At 36.8% G+C, this 17684-nt stretch overlaps 1 protein-coding gene and 1 long non-coding RNA gene across 6 annotated transcripts; both read left to right on the top strand.

The window, feature by feature from the left end:
• The first annotated feature begins 3019 nt into the window (after positions 1-3019).
• On the top strand, positions 3020-10877 carry LOC107817625 (uncharacterized). The gene is made up of 5 exons (XM_075226556.1): positions 3020-4250; positions 4396-5129; positions 5215-5304; positions 9079-9855; positions 10308-10877. Exons 1-5 carry the CDS (start codon positions 4139-4141, stop codon positions 10440-10442), a joined length of 1848 nt encoding a protein of 615 aa, XP_075082657.1. The 5' UTR covers positions 3020-4138; the 3' UTR covers positions 10443-10877.
• Positions 10878-12813: 1936 nt separating this feature from the next.
• Positions 12814-17219, top strand: LOC107817623 (uncharacterized). 5 transcript variants are annotated; one of them, XR_012697317.1, is made up of 5 exons: positions 12814-13254; positions 13413-13506; positions 15006-15334; positions 16612-16672; positions 16806-17219. It is a non-coding gene; the product is annotated as an uncharacterized LOC107817623 (long non-coding RNA). The 5 variants fall into 5 exon arrangements; XR_001655243.2 differs by having other exon boundaries at positions 13413-15334; XR_001655246.2 differs by having other exon boundaries at positions 12814-13506.
• The last annotated feature ends 465 nt before the right edge of the window (positions 17220-17684 follow it).

The raw sequence follows: 17684 nt of genomic DNA, 5'->3' as shown, positions 1-17684 counted from the left end.
ACAATAGATGAGAATAATCTTGAATATCTCATTGTTACCAAAAATATCTCTGGCCAGAAGATAATTATTGAGAAGTTCCCATCTTTATCTTGTGGCCGGTATTGGACAAGAATTAATACAATTGAGGCACATTCTATCGTAAACCAAAAGGTTACTGATTCCAATACTTTTGTACTTTTGCATGATCGATTGGGACATCCTAGATCAATTATGATGAGACGAATTGTAGAAAACTCAAATGGGCATCCATTAAATAATTTAAAGATTCTTTTAAATAATGAATTTTTTTGCACTTTTTGTTATCAAAGCAAGTTAATTATTAGACCATCACCAACAAAGGTTGGGATTGAGTCCCCTATATTTTTGAACGTATACAAGGGGATATTTGTGGACCTATACTAGGTCGTTTAGATACTTTATGGTCTTAATAGATGCATCTTCTAGATGGTCTCATGTGTGCCTATTGTCATCTCGCAACTTATCGTTTGCAAAATTAATGGCACAAATAATTAGATTACGGGCATAATTTTTTGATAATCCAGTTAAGTCTATTAGACTCGATAATGCTGTTGAGTTTTCATCCCAAGTATTTAATGATTATTGCATATCAATTGGATAAAAGTGAAACATCCTGTAGCTCATGTTCACTCTCAAAATGGCCTTGCAGGGTCTTTCATTAAACGTCTGCAATTGATAGCAAGACCGTTACTCATGAAAACGAGGTTACCCACTTCTGTTTGGGGTCATGCCATTTTGCATGCAGCAACGCTAGTTCGTCTCAAACCGATAAATTATCATAAACATTTCCTGTTGTAATTAGTTTTGGGTCATGAACCTAATATATCCCATTTAAGATTTTTTGGATATGTAATATATGTGTCGATAGCACCGCCATAACGCACCAAAATGGGTTCCCAAAAAAGATTAGGAATATATGTTGGGTTTAAATCGCCCTCCATTATTCGCTATCTTGAAACATTAACGGGGGATTTGTTCACTGCTTGATTTGCAGACTGTCGATTCGATGAGACATTTTCCCCAAAATTAGGGGGGAAAATTGGTGAAACAAAACGGGAAATTTTGTGAAAAAATTCATTATTATCTCATCTTGATCCACGTGCCTCTATTTGTGAAAAAAGGTGCAAAAGATTATTCATTTGTAGAAAATAACAAATCAAATGCCAGACGCATTTACGGATCTGAAAAAGGATAAGGATAACCGCCTTAGTGAGTATTTATTAAAGGAAAGTTATATAAATGATGACATTTGTCCATTTATTTTTATAAAGAAAACAACATCGGAGTTTGTTGTACTTGCCATATATGTCGATGACATAAATCTTATTGGAACTCCTACAGAGCTCCAAAAGTCAATTGATTATTTAAAGAAGGAATTCGAGATGAAAGATCTCGGAAAGACAAAATTATGTATCGGTTTGCAAATTGAACATTTGGCAAATAGGATTTTTGTTCATCAATCTGTCTACATTGAAAGGTATTGAAACAGTTTTACATGGATGGAGCACATCCATTAAGTACTCTGATGGTTGTTCGATCACTTGATGTGAATAAGGATCTGTTCCGACCTCAAGAAAAGAATGAAGAGCTACTTGGTCCTGAAGTACCATATCTTAGTGCAATTAGTGCACTAATGTATCTTGCTAATACTAAAAGGCCCGACATAACTTTTTCAGTTAATATATTAGCAAAATATAGCTCTACTCCTACAAGGAGATATTGGAATGGAATCAAACACATCTTGCGGTATCTAAAGGGGACTACCGATATGTGCTTATTTTAAGGCAATAATTGCACTTTCGATCTTGTTGGTTATGCCGATACTAGGTATTTATCCGGCCCACATAAGGCTCGATCTCAAACAGACTATGTGTTTACATGTAGAGGCACTGCCATATCTTGGCGATCGACTAAGCAATCAATCGTGGCTACTTCATCTAATCATGCTGAGATAATTGCTATTCATGAAGCAAGTCGAGAATGTGTGTGGTTGAGGTCTATAATACATCTTATTGGAGACAAATGTGGTTTGAAGTGTGACAAACTACCCATGATTTTGTATGAAGACAATGCAACATGCATAGCCCAATTTAAGAGAGGATTCATAAAAGGAGATAGGACAAAACACATTTCACCAAAGTTATTTTTCACACACGATCTTCAAAAGAATGGTGATATCAATGTGCAACAGATTCGTTCAAGTGATAATATGGTTGATTTGTTCACTAAATATCTACCGACGTCAATCTTCAAAAAACTAGTATACATGATTGGGATGCGAAGGCTCAGGGATGTGAATTGATGCTCTCATCAGGGGGAGTTAATACGCACTGTACTCTTTTTTCCTTACAATATTTTATCCCACTGGGTTTTTCTTGCAAGGTTTTAACGAGGCAACCAAAAGACGTATTGTTCGATATGTGTATTCTTTTTCCTTTACTAGAATTTTTTCCCACTGAGTTTTATTTTAATTAAAGTTTTAACGAGGCACATTATCTATTGAATAGACATTCAAGGGGGTTATAAATAGAATTGTATTTAAGGTGAATATCTATATTTTAGAGAGATTTTAGAGTTTGTTACTTGGTGGCTAAGTCACTTTTTCCCTATAAATAGAGGGGTCCTATTCCATTGTAAATCATCTCAAATCTCTCTCTTTCTTTGCAATATTCTTCTTTATTGTTTTATTACATAGAGGCAATACTATTCTTTTTCTTTAAATAATAATAATAATGCTTGAGCATCAAACCTAATATGCGGTTATGCCATAACTAAGCCAAACTTCAAAGAAAGTTTAACTAATCCCCCTTAATTGATTACACCCTTTTAGATAACAAAACAAATGTACAAACATCACAGCACATGGTATAATAACACCTATAAACAAGCACACATAAGCCAATGGGCTGGCAAAAAGAGAATTCATTACCTAACAACATCAAATAGGAATAGGAAGGTAACCATTTTATTTTATCAGTAACACAAACACAAAATATAAAAAAATTATTTTTCATTTTAATAGCCTTTTTTCATTTTCCCCTAACCCTCTCCTTCCCAATCTTGTGTACACACACGCACAAACACTATAATCTATATCTCTACCCTAATATACACACACATATTACCATAACCGCAGTCCCCTTATTGTTTTTTGCCCTAGTCTCTCTTCTTGAACCCACTCTCGCTGCTCTCTCCCTCTCTTGTTCGCCTCTCTCTCTCACGCCATTCGTTTAATACTGCGCTTATTACATATTGAGAACAAACAATTTACCATTCTATTGTCAAGAATTTGGTATTCACCCAACCCCCACCCCCAGGCCAAAACGGAAATATATTTCGTCGTATATTAAGAGTTTTTGGTTTTGGCGTTATTTTAGAGCGGTTAGGGTTTTGTTGAGGATCTTATTGGGTTCTTAATCGCTCGCTGCTTTTGTTTTTCTCATAATCGGTAACAATCAGTTTGTTAATGTTCTAATTTTGGATTATGTGGGTGATTTTTGCTGTGTAATATCTGGGTTGGTGGTGTAGAAACCCTAGGGTTTGTTGGGGGAAGTTGTTGCGGGTCTAGGGTTTGTGAATTTGTGAATTTTACTCCCCATTTGGCATGGTGGGTCGGTGAGTTTTAGGTTCTGTTTGGTTCATTACTCGATGAAATCTTGTTGTGGAAACCGAAAAGGGGTATTTCTTCTGTTATTGCAATGATAGTCTGATAATTGCTCAAATTGTTTGATAATCCATCTTCTTTTGGTGAAAGAGATGGAGTAACAGATGAAATTTGATTTATAGGTACTTGAATTTTGTTCATTTCGTTTTGGAAAATTACGCGGGTATTAAGATTGGAAAACCCTTTATTGGTGTTTATAGGGTTGGCTTCGAATTAGTAAGCCAAAGGAAGGATTGTGATAGAGAGGTAAATTTGCCTCAAATATAAAGAGGAAAGCAAAAGTGCATGGTTGATTTCTTTTGGGGAATTTTAGATAGACTAATGTAATGTGGTTGTTTATGCAAATGGTTGGATAGGCAGGGTAAAAGTTCTGGACATATTGGGTTCTGAAAGGAGAAAAAGTGAGTTTTAATAAAGTCTTGTTGTAGAGTAATCTGATCATGTTCTACGGCGCCCATGGAAAGGAGTGAACCAGCATTAGTTCCAGAATGGTTGAGAAGTACTGGAAGTGTTACTGGGGGTGGTGGCTCTTCAAGTCCCCACTTTGCATCCTCTTCTTTGCATTCAGGTAATTAACTGTCAGCTGCTTTGAATTGTTTTCAGTTTTAATTAACTATAAGCGCGTGTTTAAATGAAGCTGAATGGTAGTAGTTAGTTTTGTTAATTAACTTTAAGTATGACATTTTTGCACATTTGTGTTACTTTTGCTGCAGATGTTACTTTTTCCACACTGTCTTCTCGCAATAGATCTCCTAGGAGTGTTAGTGACAAAGATAGCCCACGTTCTGTGTTTTTGGATCGCAGTTCATCGTCAAATTCTAGGCGTAGTTCTAGTGGTACTAGTTCGAAGCATCCGTACAGTAGCTTTAATAGAAGTCATCGTGATAAAAATCGTGAAAGAGAGAAAGAAAGATCAGGTACTGTTGATCTGTGGGATCATGACTCATCTGATCCTCTGGGGAATATTTTAGCCGGTAGAGTTGATAAGAACAGCTTGAGGCGCTCTCAGTCACTGGTGTCCAGGAGACCTGGCGAGTTATTGCCCCGTAGGACTGAGGACTTGAAAGGTGGTATTAGTAGCACCCATAACAGTGGTACTGGTATTCATTCCGGGGGAAGTAGTTTTAATGGTAGCCAGAAGGCGGCATTTGAGAAAGACTTCCCTTCTCTTGGGATTGAAGAGAGGCAAGTCACCAGAGTTTCATCTCCTGGGTTGAGCTCAGCAGTTCAGAGTCTGCCAATTGGAAACTCAGCTTTGCTTGGTGCTGATAAATGGACCTCCGCATTGGCAGAGGTGCCTCCTATAATTGGCAGCATCAGTATGGGGAGCTCAGCTTCTCAACACAGTATTGCTGCAGCTCCACCTAGTGCTTCGAGTGGGATGGCTAGTCTTAACATGGCTGAAGCATTGTCACAAGCACCACCACGTGCCCGTGCCACCACCCAGGTAATTTTTTTTTAATTGCTAGTTATTACTTGTTTTGATAATTTTGGAAGAGGTGTTCATTTGTGTATGTTTTGCACATTTGTAGATCCCTGATAAGACACAGAGGCTGGAGGAATTGGCTATAAAGCAATCCAGACAGTTGATACCTGTGATACCTTCGACGCCTAAAGCCTTGGTATGACATCATGTTATATGCACACAATGTTCATATGCTTTAATAATGCATTTAACCGGGACTTATTTTTTTCCCTTATGACTTCATCTATAGGGGTTATCATTTACTGGTTTGTTTATATGCAGCTATAGAAAGAATTGGTGGGGGAGTTCATTCATGATACAATTGAGAATTCCGTAGTCATTTCTGGTTTTTATCCTTTTGCAGTTGGTCATTGATTTAGCTCTATTGAACTTTTCTTTTCGTCACTTATGGATTGAATGCTAATAATCTTTTGTAGCAGTCTAAGTTATTATAGAATATATTAAGACACAGGAAGCTTCAGATATGAATGTGATAGCCAGGTTTCTGTAGGTCTCATTTGTAAATAGAAGTGCAACTAACTTGTGCTGGTTATAGGTCTTTGACGAGTCCTGATGTACTATTAACCATTTTATTATTCACAAATATATAAAGAAGCTATTTGTTTGTGCTGGGCGGTTGTGTGGTGTTCACGCATTGTTGACATATGCCATTTTCCATGTTCATAATATCTTGACCTGTACATTGTCTTACGCCTTGAGCTGCTGGAGTGCATGTAGCGGGATTGAAACCCAGTTGGCTATATAGCTTTGCAAGATATAAGGAAACATTAAGCTATTCAAGATTTCCTGGTAACACATACAAGAGCTTATCTTCAACGCACTAGCTTTAGACGATTGTAAGATGTGGTTACACCCTGATATAATAAATAAAAATTGTGGGAATTTCATTGTACAAATTGATATAAACCATGATTAGTTGTGTAATTAATAAGAATCATTGGAAGTGTGGAGTTGTGTGACAACTATAGTTCAAATACATGCCTTGATACAAGTGTGAGGGTTCTTTTTTCCCATTCTTGTTGTCAAAGACTTGCGTCCTCTCAGTATCTGAATTCTGCTTAACTTACAAACAATGCTGTCCATCATGATCTGGATAATCCTCTAATCAGTGTCTCAAGACACTATCTTGCTCTGTAGACCTATTTTTCCCTTTATGATCTAGATGATCCCCTAATCAGTGATTCATTATCTTGCTCTAAAGACCTTGTCTTTCTTTAATTTTTCTTTGAAGTTTTTTAAGCCCTTGATTGAAGTGAGAGTCAATTGTTAATGTCTTTATTACTTGTACTTTGCCTTAAATTGTATTTGATCCACACATTATTGTATTGGCTGGGTTGTTGAGTAGAATCATGTCTATGATTGCATTTTGTTTTATCCACCTGCTTATGTTGCTTGTACATGTAGACGATTATATTGGTGAAATAAGTTGCCCGGACACGGGTGCGGGTGTCCGACATGGATGCAGATCTAGAAGTCGGATCCTTCGAGATGTAAATTCTAAGATTTGGGGATAAACATCAACAATAACAACAACAACCCAATATAATCCCACTAGTGGGGTTTGGGGAGGGTAGTGTGTACGCAGGCCTTACCCCTACCATGGGGTAGAGAGGATGTTTCCGATAGACCCTCGGCTCCCTCCCTCCAAGAACTCCCCACCTTGCTCTTGGGGTGACTCGAACTCACAACCTCTTGGTTGGAAGTGGAGGGTGCTCACCACTAGAGCAACCCACTCTTGTCATCTTGGGAATAAGGATCCTAGTATGAATATGGGTGCGGGGTTTCTGGCTTAAAGTAATTAAAAAAATATCTCTAAATTATGATATTTTTTGTGGAATACTTACATATAACTTGTAAAGTGTGGATGTTTTTTTGTTCTCAAGTTGTAGATAAGAAAAAGATTGATTTTCGAGACAAGGTATGCTATTTCTCCAAATTTACCCTAGTTTTGGGTCTTATTTCGGGAATCAAATTGTATCTCGTCTCGAATTTTTCAGTCTATCGTGGTCAAAGTACCCAAAATTGTTTGACCAGATCCTGTACGGATCCCATACCCACACCAATGCTGGTGTCGTGTCGACAGGGGTGCGACACCTAAACTGTTGTGTCAGAGCAACTTAGCTGGTGAAGCTAGATACCTAGCTACTAAGTTTCTCGGACTCGGGTGTCCGATACGAGTGCATATATAGAGGTCGGATCCTTCATGATCTAAATTTTAAGATTCGGGGGTATGGATCCAGGTATGGATATGAGTGTTGGAATTCGGCTAAAAATAATTCAAATATCTAAAGGGAGAGTTATAAAAATATGTCTAAATTATGAGACATTATTTGGAAAACTTACAAGGTGTTCCGAGAAGGAAAAAATATTGATTTCTCCGTTGATTTTGGTTAAGTATCCGAAATCGGTTGACCATATCCGGTACGGATTCTACAGCCACACCCACGTCGTGTCGACATGGGTGCGGCAAACACGACGTGGGTGCGGCACCGTAAGTGAAGAGTCCGAGCAACTATCCAAAGGAAAATGGTCAATAAAAGGTGAACTACAGTTGTCAAATAAACAAACTAGAACGCAAAATTACTGGAAGCTCAGTAGGGGAAGCTTTTGAGTGATTGATTAACCGGGGAATGCTGCTAATTCATATTGGGGACAACCAATGTTTTATAGTAAATGGTCATGAATTATGTTTAATTAAACTTGAATTTGCGCGTAAATTATGGCACTTGAACTTTTATTGTTCCCTATGTAATGTCATAACCTTGTGGTTGATCACATTCATTGGTCAGGTGAATTATTTAGTCTCTTTAATAATTCTTTGGCACTTACAAAAGATAGTAGTACTAGAATTCAAATGGTCACTTGATTATGTTTGACCTGTTCATGTGACATTATCCTGTCCCAACCTCTTGCTCCCACCCTCTCAGGGAGTGTATAACCATGAATATGTAAGACTTGTTTAGAGGAGCTTGTGACTTGTGACGAGTGTGTGCTTTTGTTGGGAGCTAGTGTGCTTTCCTAGTTCTATCTCACTGGAAAAGCAATATTAGAGAACAAACATAAAGGAATCGCATCTTCAGCTAATTGCTGTTACATATATTGTGCCTTCTCTCCTCTAAAGCTTAATGCACCAAGGGGTCGTTTGGTTAGAAGACAAGTTATGCATGGATTAACAATGCATGTATTAGTATTTTCAAGGAAAAGACAAATTAAATCTAAAGAATGAGGAGCTTTTTGTCAAATTTTGTTCAATCCATGTATTACTTTACCTGTATTCTTATTCTATATTCTACCCTGCATAAAATAATAAGTAGATTCCAGCATAACTTATGCGAGTATTATTTCATGTGGAAAACAAAAGAAGCAACTAAAAAACGTATATAATTGTTTGGAGTTTAATGCAGTGATGATGTTTCTCTGTGCGCCTCTCTTGGCCAATGGTTCGCATTTCCTGCCGTATGTATGTTTTTTGTCGTTGTAACGTACCATGATGGTTCCTTCTCTGGCATAATCATTCATCTGTACTTGGGTCCTAGCGGTTCTGTAGCACTTCTTGTTACTGTGAAGGGTATTATTTCTGATGCACTGTTTACCGCTTTTTCCACAAATTGCTTGTTCACTGGCACTCAAGGAACCAAATTGGTAGCTACATTTTAGCTTTTTCTTTCTTAGAGAGAGAGAGAGAGAGAGAGTATTGTAGCTTTTATGCATCTTTATGTAGAAAAGACAGCAGAATGTCTACTTGAAAGGAAAAGGGTTGGAATCCATCTTGCTTATGAATATTGTTGAAGAATCTGTATATTTTCCATTTTAGTTGTATCTTCCTCTATTTGGATATAGAATTTATGTTCAAAGGTTTGTGCTTGATGGATAGTTGATATCCATGTTAATGGGAAGTAATTGTTTCCAGGTTTCCAGTTCTGCTGATAAAGCTAAGCAACCAAAAGCCACAGCTAGGGCAAATGAGATGGTTGGATTAGCTAAGAGTATGCAACAACCTTTTTCCACTCAACTTGCAAATCAGCCCCGTAGTGGACAAGTCAGATCGGAAGCTCCAGCTACCTCTCATGGCAAAACTCTTCTGGTTCTGAAGCCAGGACGGGAAAACGGTGTCACCTCTTTATCAAAAGAAGCACTGAGTCCAGCTAACAACACTGGCGGTAGATTAGCTAATTGCTCTCCTGCAGTGGCTCCTTCAGCTCCTGCTTTGACCAGTCCAACTTCGAGGGTGACTTCCCTTGAATCTAAAGCTGCTACATTGTCGCTGAAAGCACGATCTACTGCAGAGAAGAGATCTTCTCTGTCTCAAGCCCAAAGCAGGAGTGATTTTTTCAATCTAATGAGGAAGAAGACTTCATTAAATTCTTCTACTGTCCTTCCAGACTCTGGTATGGCTTCATCTGACAGTAGTGAGCAATCTGGTATTAAAACTAAAGATGAGGATAGTGCCTCATTGAGTCCTTGTGTTTCTGAAAATGGAAGTGAGAGAACCAGCAATGGAGATGCTCATGAATCTCAAAACGATGTTCAAAGACATAATGGTATCGAGGAGAACAACTTGTCCATAAATGGAGCGCTATATCCAGATGAGGAAGAGGCTGCTTTCCTACGTTCTCTTGGTTGGGATGAAAATGCTGGGGAAGACGAAGGCCTGACAGAGGAAGAAATTAATGCATTTTATCAGGAGGTAACCAACTCTACTTGCTGGTTTCTATATTATGATAAGAGATACTTCCAGTGTTAGATTAGTTATGTTAAAAGATAAGCCATGATTAAGTTGTTTTGCCTGCGAGTTTGATACTAGTGAGGATTCGTGGAGAATGTTCATGGCATATGTACCTGAACATGACCCAAAGTAGGAGATAGCCGGGTATTTCCACAGAGAAGTCTAGCACTGGCTTGCCCAAAGCGTTGAACATAGAGAATTAAGGTTGTCTTACATACACACTGGTGGAATTTCATTTTCTTCCGCTTTTTAGAAGGCGTAGCATTGGAACTGCTATGTAGGCTTTTGTTTACCGAGGGTTCGAATCCCTCTCTTTCCGTACCTTCGCTTAATTCACCAATTTTACTAACAACAAGGGCTCAAAGCTTGTTTTCCCTTCAGACTGTGTTTGACTGAACTCCCTACTTTTGCAGTATATGAAACTGAAGCCTTCCTTGAAGGTGTACAAAGGTGCCCTGCCAAAGTGTTTGATGCTGCCTGAGATGCATGTTGCTACTAATCGTGGACCTGCTTCTTCCGAGTCGACTTCTTCTGAATCTGATGCTTGAATATAGTGATTTCGCATGTATGGATGCACACAATTGGGTTTATCAAGAGATACATCTCTTCTTTTTGTGATCTATTTAGTTTTGGAGCATCTCTGATGCATGTTGACAAGTGGAGGGTGGCTTTTGGAATTTTGAAGTTCAGAGAAGAGAAATAAGTTAGTCTGCTGCTGTCCTACTGGCTCAAAAGTAAGCTAATGTATCAAAGGTAGCGTTTTATAAGTAGAGTTTAGGAAAATGTTAGTCTGCAGTGGATAATGCTGGGCAAATTGCTTCTTTTTGGAAATTTTTTTGTGCTTTTCCTTTCCAGTATCAATTGAAAAGGAAAGAGAAGGTTTTACGTTGTTTTGGTCAATTTTACGGGGAAGAAGGAAAATTGCAAAGTTCATTATAGAATTTTCTTTTCAGTCGTAATCGCAAAAGCTCGTGTTGATATAATCCTATCTATATTTTTGTCTTTAACTGTTTGGCTAAGGTTCTTTATGATATTAATATTTTCAATTGCAATCGGCTCACTTCTTAGAGCAGTTTGATGGATGTAGTAGGTGGCAGTGACGGGTAGGGAGGATTACAGTGTGCATAGTTTCTGTTGAAGTGCTTTGACTGGTGGCTCTGTTGTTGGAGCATGTATTTTCCTTCAGTGATTGATCGGCTTTCTTAGAGTTGGAAGTAATGTAAATTGCCTTTGACTGGTTTTCTTAAGCAGGTAATGAGGGGTTAATATTGCTTAATGGTGTTGAATCTTTTGAAAGAAAACTACACTATCCAGGTTCTGTTTAAGTATTAAAATTGCAATAAAAAACAGTAGGTAAATGGATTCAAGTTGCATTTTAACCTTTTAAGTGCCTGCCTCTTTTTTTTTTTTTTTTCCCATTCAAAATTGCTCTCGTCTCAATGTCCTAAGACATTTTGAAAGAATTGAGAATGTCTTTCTGGACAGACGATTGACACCTCAATGGAGTAAAGATATTAGGGGTATGGAACTTTAATTCTAGTCCTTCTGCTTTGTTCTTAGGCAGACCCCCCTGTAGGCCTATCGACCAATGACTCGTGATCCCAACTTGCGTAATGGAAAAATTGGAGTAATAGAACAATTGATTTCGTTGTGGTGGTAAAAGATATCACGTATCTTGATTGTGTACAAAGGCAACTTGGTCTCTGGCTATAAAGTTTCCAGTATTTTGCACCGCTTGTGAATTATAAGACGATCTTATACCAGAAAATGAAACATTGGACATAACTTTGGAACCCCCCCCCCCCCCTCCACTGGCTGCAAGGAAATAACGGATTGGATTTTCTAACTCTCTTTAAAGAGACTGGTTTCGATTTCACTTGCTTGCAAGCTTAGGGTTAGCAGGTTGTTGACTGGGAGAGCTGGTAAAAGGGAACAACAATCTCAAGAGATCATGGTTAACAAGCCAGCTGAGGAATAACAATCTTCCTCAGCAATACCAAAAATCCATCCAAGGAATGAGCTTCCCCAAAGTTAATTCGCGTGGACTACAAAGAAAAGATAGAGTCTCACCCGGTAACATCAGCTGAGTCAATGGCAGAAAGTCTTGAAAAGAACCTTTTATTCGATGCTTCTGATTCAAGCTTATTCCTTTCCGCCTTTTGAATAAATCTAGAACCTCAATTAGCAGATTCATTAGAAACCTTTCGACCAACATAATCTTTGAATTTTCCGCATATATAACCAGCAGAGCTCTCGTATGAGCAAAGTAATGCCTTCGTCCTTTTTCTCCATGTATGCTTAGGAATCACACCAATCTATCCCGAATTTGGTGGTTAAACTCTACTGGTATGAGAAGGGTCCTCCTCTCCCTTGTCAAATAAAAATGACACACTATGTGGGCGGATGGAGAATAACTTTAAGGTCTACATTAAAGAAAAAAAAAGAGCAAAAAGGATAAGATTTAAGTGATTTTTGGTAGTTATTTTCAATTACAATAAAGTCAAATCGTCGTACAACTGTTGTTAGTCATAAAGAAATTAATCAAATATTACCTTTTTCAAATGTTTTCCTACATATTTACAATCTTCAACTTTGTGTAGAGTATAAGTTTCAGCTAATTTCTTATTTTATAAATTTACTTTTAGATATTTAGTCTCTTAAAGGCTGACAATTTTCCCTGAACGAAACTTTCTCGACAAGACGACCACCATTATTAAAAATAAAAACTAGACTAGAAACACGATTAAATCAATAGGAAAATCTGAGTAGCCTCATTGGCTTGTACTTTTAGCTGTCTATTGCGTACATACTAAGGTGGATTTTAGGCAAGGGAATTACAGGGTATTATAGTCATTCTCGCTCACGTCTATATATATATTCAAACCCTAGCAAAATCAATGGTATCGCTCAATCGCCATTTTCTAGTCTCTTATCATCTCGAAATGTAAGAATTTCCCTATACAGACGACCTGTAAATGTTTTTCGAGTATCTTCATTCTTCCCTCATCCTACTGATGTTTTAGAGAGGAAGATACTCAGCAAAACATTTACTGGTTACTTGTATAGAATCAATATATGTAGTCCGTCACAACTCAAGCACAATTTCATCCTCTCCAGATCCATAAAGTACCAAATCGATCGTATAGCTCAATCGCCGTTTTTCAGTCTCTAAAATTTCTCCTAGTTGTCAAAAGTTCGTACAGGTGACTTGTAAATGTTTTGCGACCTTCTAATATGATACTGGCAAAACATTTACACGTACCTTGTATGAACTTTTGATTCTAGCTTTGCTGAAGCCTTTTGATGGAGTACTGCTTTAACTCAAGTGGCCAATCTAAAAGGCTGTGATATTCACAGTCGGTGAGTTTAAAAAACACATTAATTGGTATAATGTTTCCATTGGTATGTTTAGAACACTTCCAAATGAGTTAATTAAACAAAATCAGCACTAACTCAACTGATTTTTTTGAGCTAACATGAGGGGAAAATTTAATAATTAATTGTTATTTTGATGTTAGACAGAGACGTCCTATGCTTTAATAGGAGTTAGCAAATCTCTTGGGATCCATAGCGAAAGTAGAGCACAATGGAAGAGAAAGATCTAGATAGGTGGTACGTATTAGTTGAGAATATGTTTTAGTCAATTGAGCACTTTTACTTTACATCCTATGCTTTTCTTGTAGTTGTTTAGCCTTTTAGAGATTTATGCATCAATTAAAAATTTAAAGAATCTTTAATACTTATTACATTATTTTTTGTTTTGTATAATATTGGCTTGAGATGAGTTTATATGGTGTAACATGGTCAGTAAGTATTCGTATAGCTTACATCCTGCTATGGATAGAAACTGATGACATTCAAAATAATTATTGGTATCTGGGGCATGGGAGGAATAGGGAAGACGGCAGTTGCACGAGCCATTTTTTATGAGCTCTCTAATTATTTTGAAGCTTCTTGTTTCCGTGGAGATGTAAAAGAATACAAGCATAGAGTGCACTCGTTGCAAATTACCCTTCTTTGTAAACTGTTTAGGGAGAAAGATGAATGTCAGTAAGGAAGTGCATGATAGCAAGTAGACTTCCTTTTAAGAAGGTTCCTATTTGTGCCTGATGACATAGATCACACACACCAATTGGATTACTTAGCATGGGATCTTGGTTGGTTTGGTAAACCCAGTAGAATGCATGATTTGATACATGATATGGGTAAATATGTGGTGAATATGCAAAAGATCCTGAACGTAGCAGTATGGCGCATTGAAGATTTAGAAGAAGTGATGATCCACAATATGGTAAGTAGGCACAATGCTATATTATTCAATTCTAAGTTGTTTAACAATCCAAAGGTATATAAAACACATTTCAATGATCCGTTCCTCTAGTTTCACGCTCTTGTCATGAATCATTTTGGTTTACTTTAATAGGAGAAGCAAAAGCAAAATTCATTGCCTGTTGCTTATTTCATTTTTTACATTTTTTTAATCCATGATTTGGACAAGTTTCTACTTGTTTTATTCCATTTCATTCTTTGAATTTACCTCACATTTGTATGACATTTTGTACATAATCATTCATTCATATATTCTATCATTGAATTAGAACGAAAGTACATGACAAATTTATAGGTCATGTCTTAATTAGGAATTCCTTCTATCAATAACAACAACAACAACAAACCTAGTATATTCCCACATGTGGGGTCTGGGGAGGGTAGTGTGTATGCAAACCTTACCCCTACCTAGTGAAGGTAGAGAGGCAAATTCCTTCTATCACTTAATAAAAAAACTTAAAAGACTGAGACTCTAAAGAACCTCTGAGAAAATGTTCTTTAGAAAATAGAATTGTGCAATTAATTGCTTGCGAAATAGTTCATTTGTTGAGCAACATTTTTCTTAAAAAAGGACCTAACCAATACGGTACCTTAAATTTTCCAATGGCGCTCCTCGAGAAACTGCTCGTGCAATAGTAAGGTTTAACCTTGATATTATAGGGTAGAAATATAACTAAAAGAAAGTAAAAAGGAATTTGGCATCGCGAGGAGTGAAAGTACTTATTTTTGTAGAGGGATCCTTGTACTGCATTTGATATTATACTTTGTTATCTTTTAAGCAGGGGGCCAAAGCAATGGAGGCAATCTGGATTCGTTGTCCCCCAAAACCTATTCTTTAGCAAAGGGCCATGAAAATTTTATGAACTCATCATGGATCAAACAGATGTTACACATAGATAATGTGATGATCCTTTTTGATCCATGATGACTGACAGATAATGTGATGGATGTTGTGAGTTGCCTTGATGGCTCTGTTGATTATTTGTCCAACAACTTGTGTTGGTTTGATCGCTATCCTTCGAAATCACGTCCATCTAATTTTGAACCCAATAGACTTGTTCATCTTCGACTCACACGGAGTTCACTATGTCAATTATGGAGAGGAACAAAGGTACAGTATTTGAATTTTATTTCCTTTTTCTTTCATCTCTAGTATCACTGTCTTTTTGTGATGAGTAAATAATTGTTGTTGTCCCATTTTCATTGACATATTTCCTAAATTGCATATCAGCTTTCTTACATTCCTTGCAATTTAATACTGTTCTTATGCTATTTCATATATGCTGTTACAATTTGGGAAATCAAACAACTTTTACTGTGACTATAATCTGTCAAATATCTTGAGTATTTTAAACTATAAAAGATTTTGATTTATAGTATTTTTGTATAAATGTCTCAAAAATTTAAGTCTGATGTGCTCACACCAAGATTACACGTTTTAACCTTTGAAATCAAAACCAAGTAATTATTTTGGGAGGGACAGTAGTTTTTCTAATACAATATAGGAACACTTGCACAAAGTCAATTTTTTTTTTTGCAGATAATGACGGAAACTCCTACATAAAATGTAATAATGATCTCCACAAAGTAAAACATGTCCTGTTTTTACTGAATAAGTTTTTATAACGTTTCTAGTCAATTATTTATAACATCTGAAAATTAGTTCAAGAAACTCATTCCATATAATCAAGGTTTTTCCCTTACCCTGTCAGTATCTAACAGAAGAAAAATCTAAAGAAAATATAGAGTATGCATAAAGACAAAATCTTACGGTGCTCTACTTTACGTTTTGTTGACCCCTGGTCATTATAAGTTCATTGACCTCTGATGAACTATAAATGAGCCCTTTTAGGCACAAGTTTAGTACATTATCTTTGTGCTCACCCCTTTAGGCACAAGTTTAGTACATTATCTTTGTGCTCACCCCTTTAGGCACAAGTTTAGTACATTATCTTTTTGCTCACCCCTTCCTATGTATGCATGGATTGGTAATATGGACTTTTTTGTTTGACTCACTATTGGCCTACTATCCAATCTGTGATCACTATAATTTATTCCTGAAACCATGGGAAGCACCATCCTTCTATGATTTCTTTTTAACTCTATTGTTAGTACTTGGCAGTTGTGCATGCTTTTTGTTTTTTGTCCATCTCTTTTTGGGTTGTCAACAGGATTTGTGGATTCTAAGAATGCTATATCTCAGCTACTCTATGTGCTTGATGGAATGCCCGAGTAGGATATAATAAGTGAAAGAGCTAACGTGGCATGATCGCAATTATAAGTGTCCTATTTAGTATAGGGATTTAGGGACTAGACTTGTTGAGGAACTGAGATGCTTCATTAGTTCTTGTTTCATTCATTTGCATTTCCCCCCATTCTTTTGTGCAGGAGATTGCTTTGTTAAGTTAGTTTCAGCACCAAAACACAGTACGGTATTATGTCACACCAGGTAATTGTTGTTATTGCTTCCTCGATTATATTTTCTTTGCTCCTTTCTTTGGGAGTTAGAATTGTTGTTCATCTTTCTCATAATTGCTTGTTCTGTTATATGCAAATTCGAAGTTGTTCTCACTTTCCAATAGGTCTTAATTTATGCAGTTCCAAATATGAGAATGGCTACCACGACACACCATGAGTATATTCTTAAACCTTCTTGGTTTATAGTGTGTTGTGTCTTATAGCTTGAAGGAAGTGTCTATTAGCTGGAGCTATTGGGGAGTGCTGAAAAATCCAGTAATCGAAGACCAAATTCAATAGCAGCTTCTGCACCCACTGATTTTTGAACCTTCTAACATCTCGAGCTTGATATTGTACTTTAATCTCAATTAGATGGCTATAACAGTCTGTCCCATGCTGTGATGTGAATGAATTATGTAAATTACTTTTTGCAATTTGTTGATACTTGAAGTTTTACCCAGGAGCCAAATATGTCTTCGTGCAACTTCATACATCCACTGTATGCAGCAAATCAATAAAATCCTTGATTGTTTTTATCCCTGAAATTTTTTCCAAGTTCTGTTCTTTAAGAGCTGCCATTCTTTGTTTGTTTATAAAACTTAAGCAATTTCGAGGGTACCTTACCATTTACTTATATCCCGTACATATATTTTGCAGGAGGTTGTCCCTTTTCTGTAATAGATGATTCTTTTATTTCTTTTGCAGCTGATGGATCTTTTAGACCATGGTCTAAAGATTATTCTAAGTAAATTGAAAATCTTACGAGAAAATATTAGATTAATTTTTTTAAATTTTTATAAGTTATTGCAAACGTTAGACCATAGTTTAATATTTTGTGAGCAAATTAAAAGTTCTATTTTAAAATAGATACAAAATCTAAATAGTGACCTGAGAAAAACATTTGCTTATAAAGGCCGAAAAAATAAGTGCAAACCGGTAAACTCCCTACTATTTAATTGGCCAAATTGGAAAACTACCAGCTATGTCCATTTATAAGTACTCAT

Source organism: Nicotiana tabacum, chromosome 12 (genome assembly GCF_000715075.1).
Source record: "Nicotiana tabacum cultivar K326 chromosome 12, ASM71507v2, whole genome shotgun sequence".
Classification (NCBI taxonomy): Eukaryota; Viridiplantae; Streptophyta; class Magnoliopsida; order Solanales; family Solanaceae; genus Nicotiana; species Nicotiana tabacum.
This window is presented reverse-complemented; position numbering and strand designations above follow the sequence as displayed.

What these genes read in the sequence shown, in the direction of transcription:
- LOC107817625 (XM_075226556.1), top strand. Translation starts at nt 4,139, where the DNA reads ATGGAAAGGAGTGAACCAGCATTAGTTCCAGAATGGTTGAGAAGTACT. An exon ending in ATCCTCTTCTTTGCATTCAG is followed by an intron (nt 4,251 to 4,395) that starts GTAATTAACTGT and finishes CTTTTGCTGCAG; the next exon opens with ATGTTACTTTTTCCACACTG. An exon ending in TTAATGCATTTTATCAGGAG is followed by an intron (nt 9,856 to 10,307) that starts GTAACCAACTCT and finishes CTACTTTTGCAG; the next exon opens with TATATGAAACTGAAGCCTTC.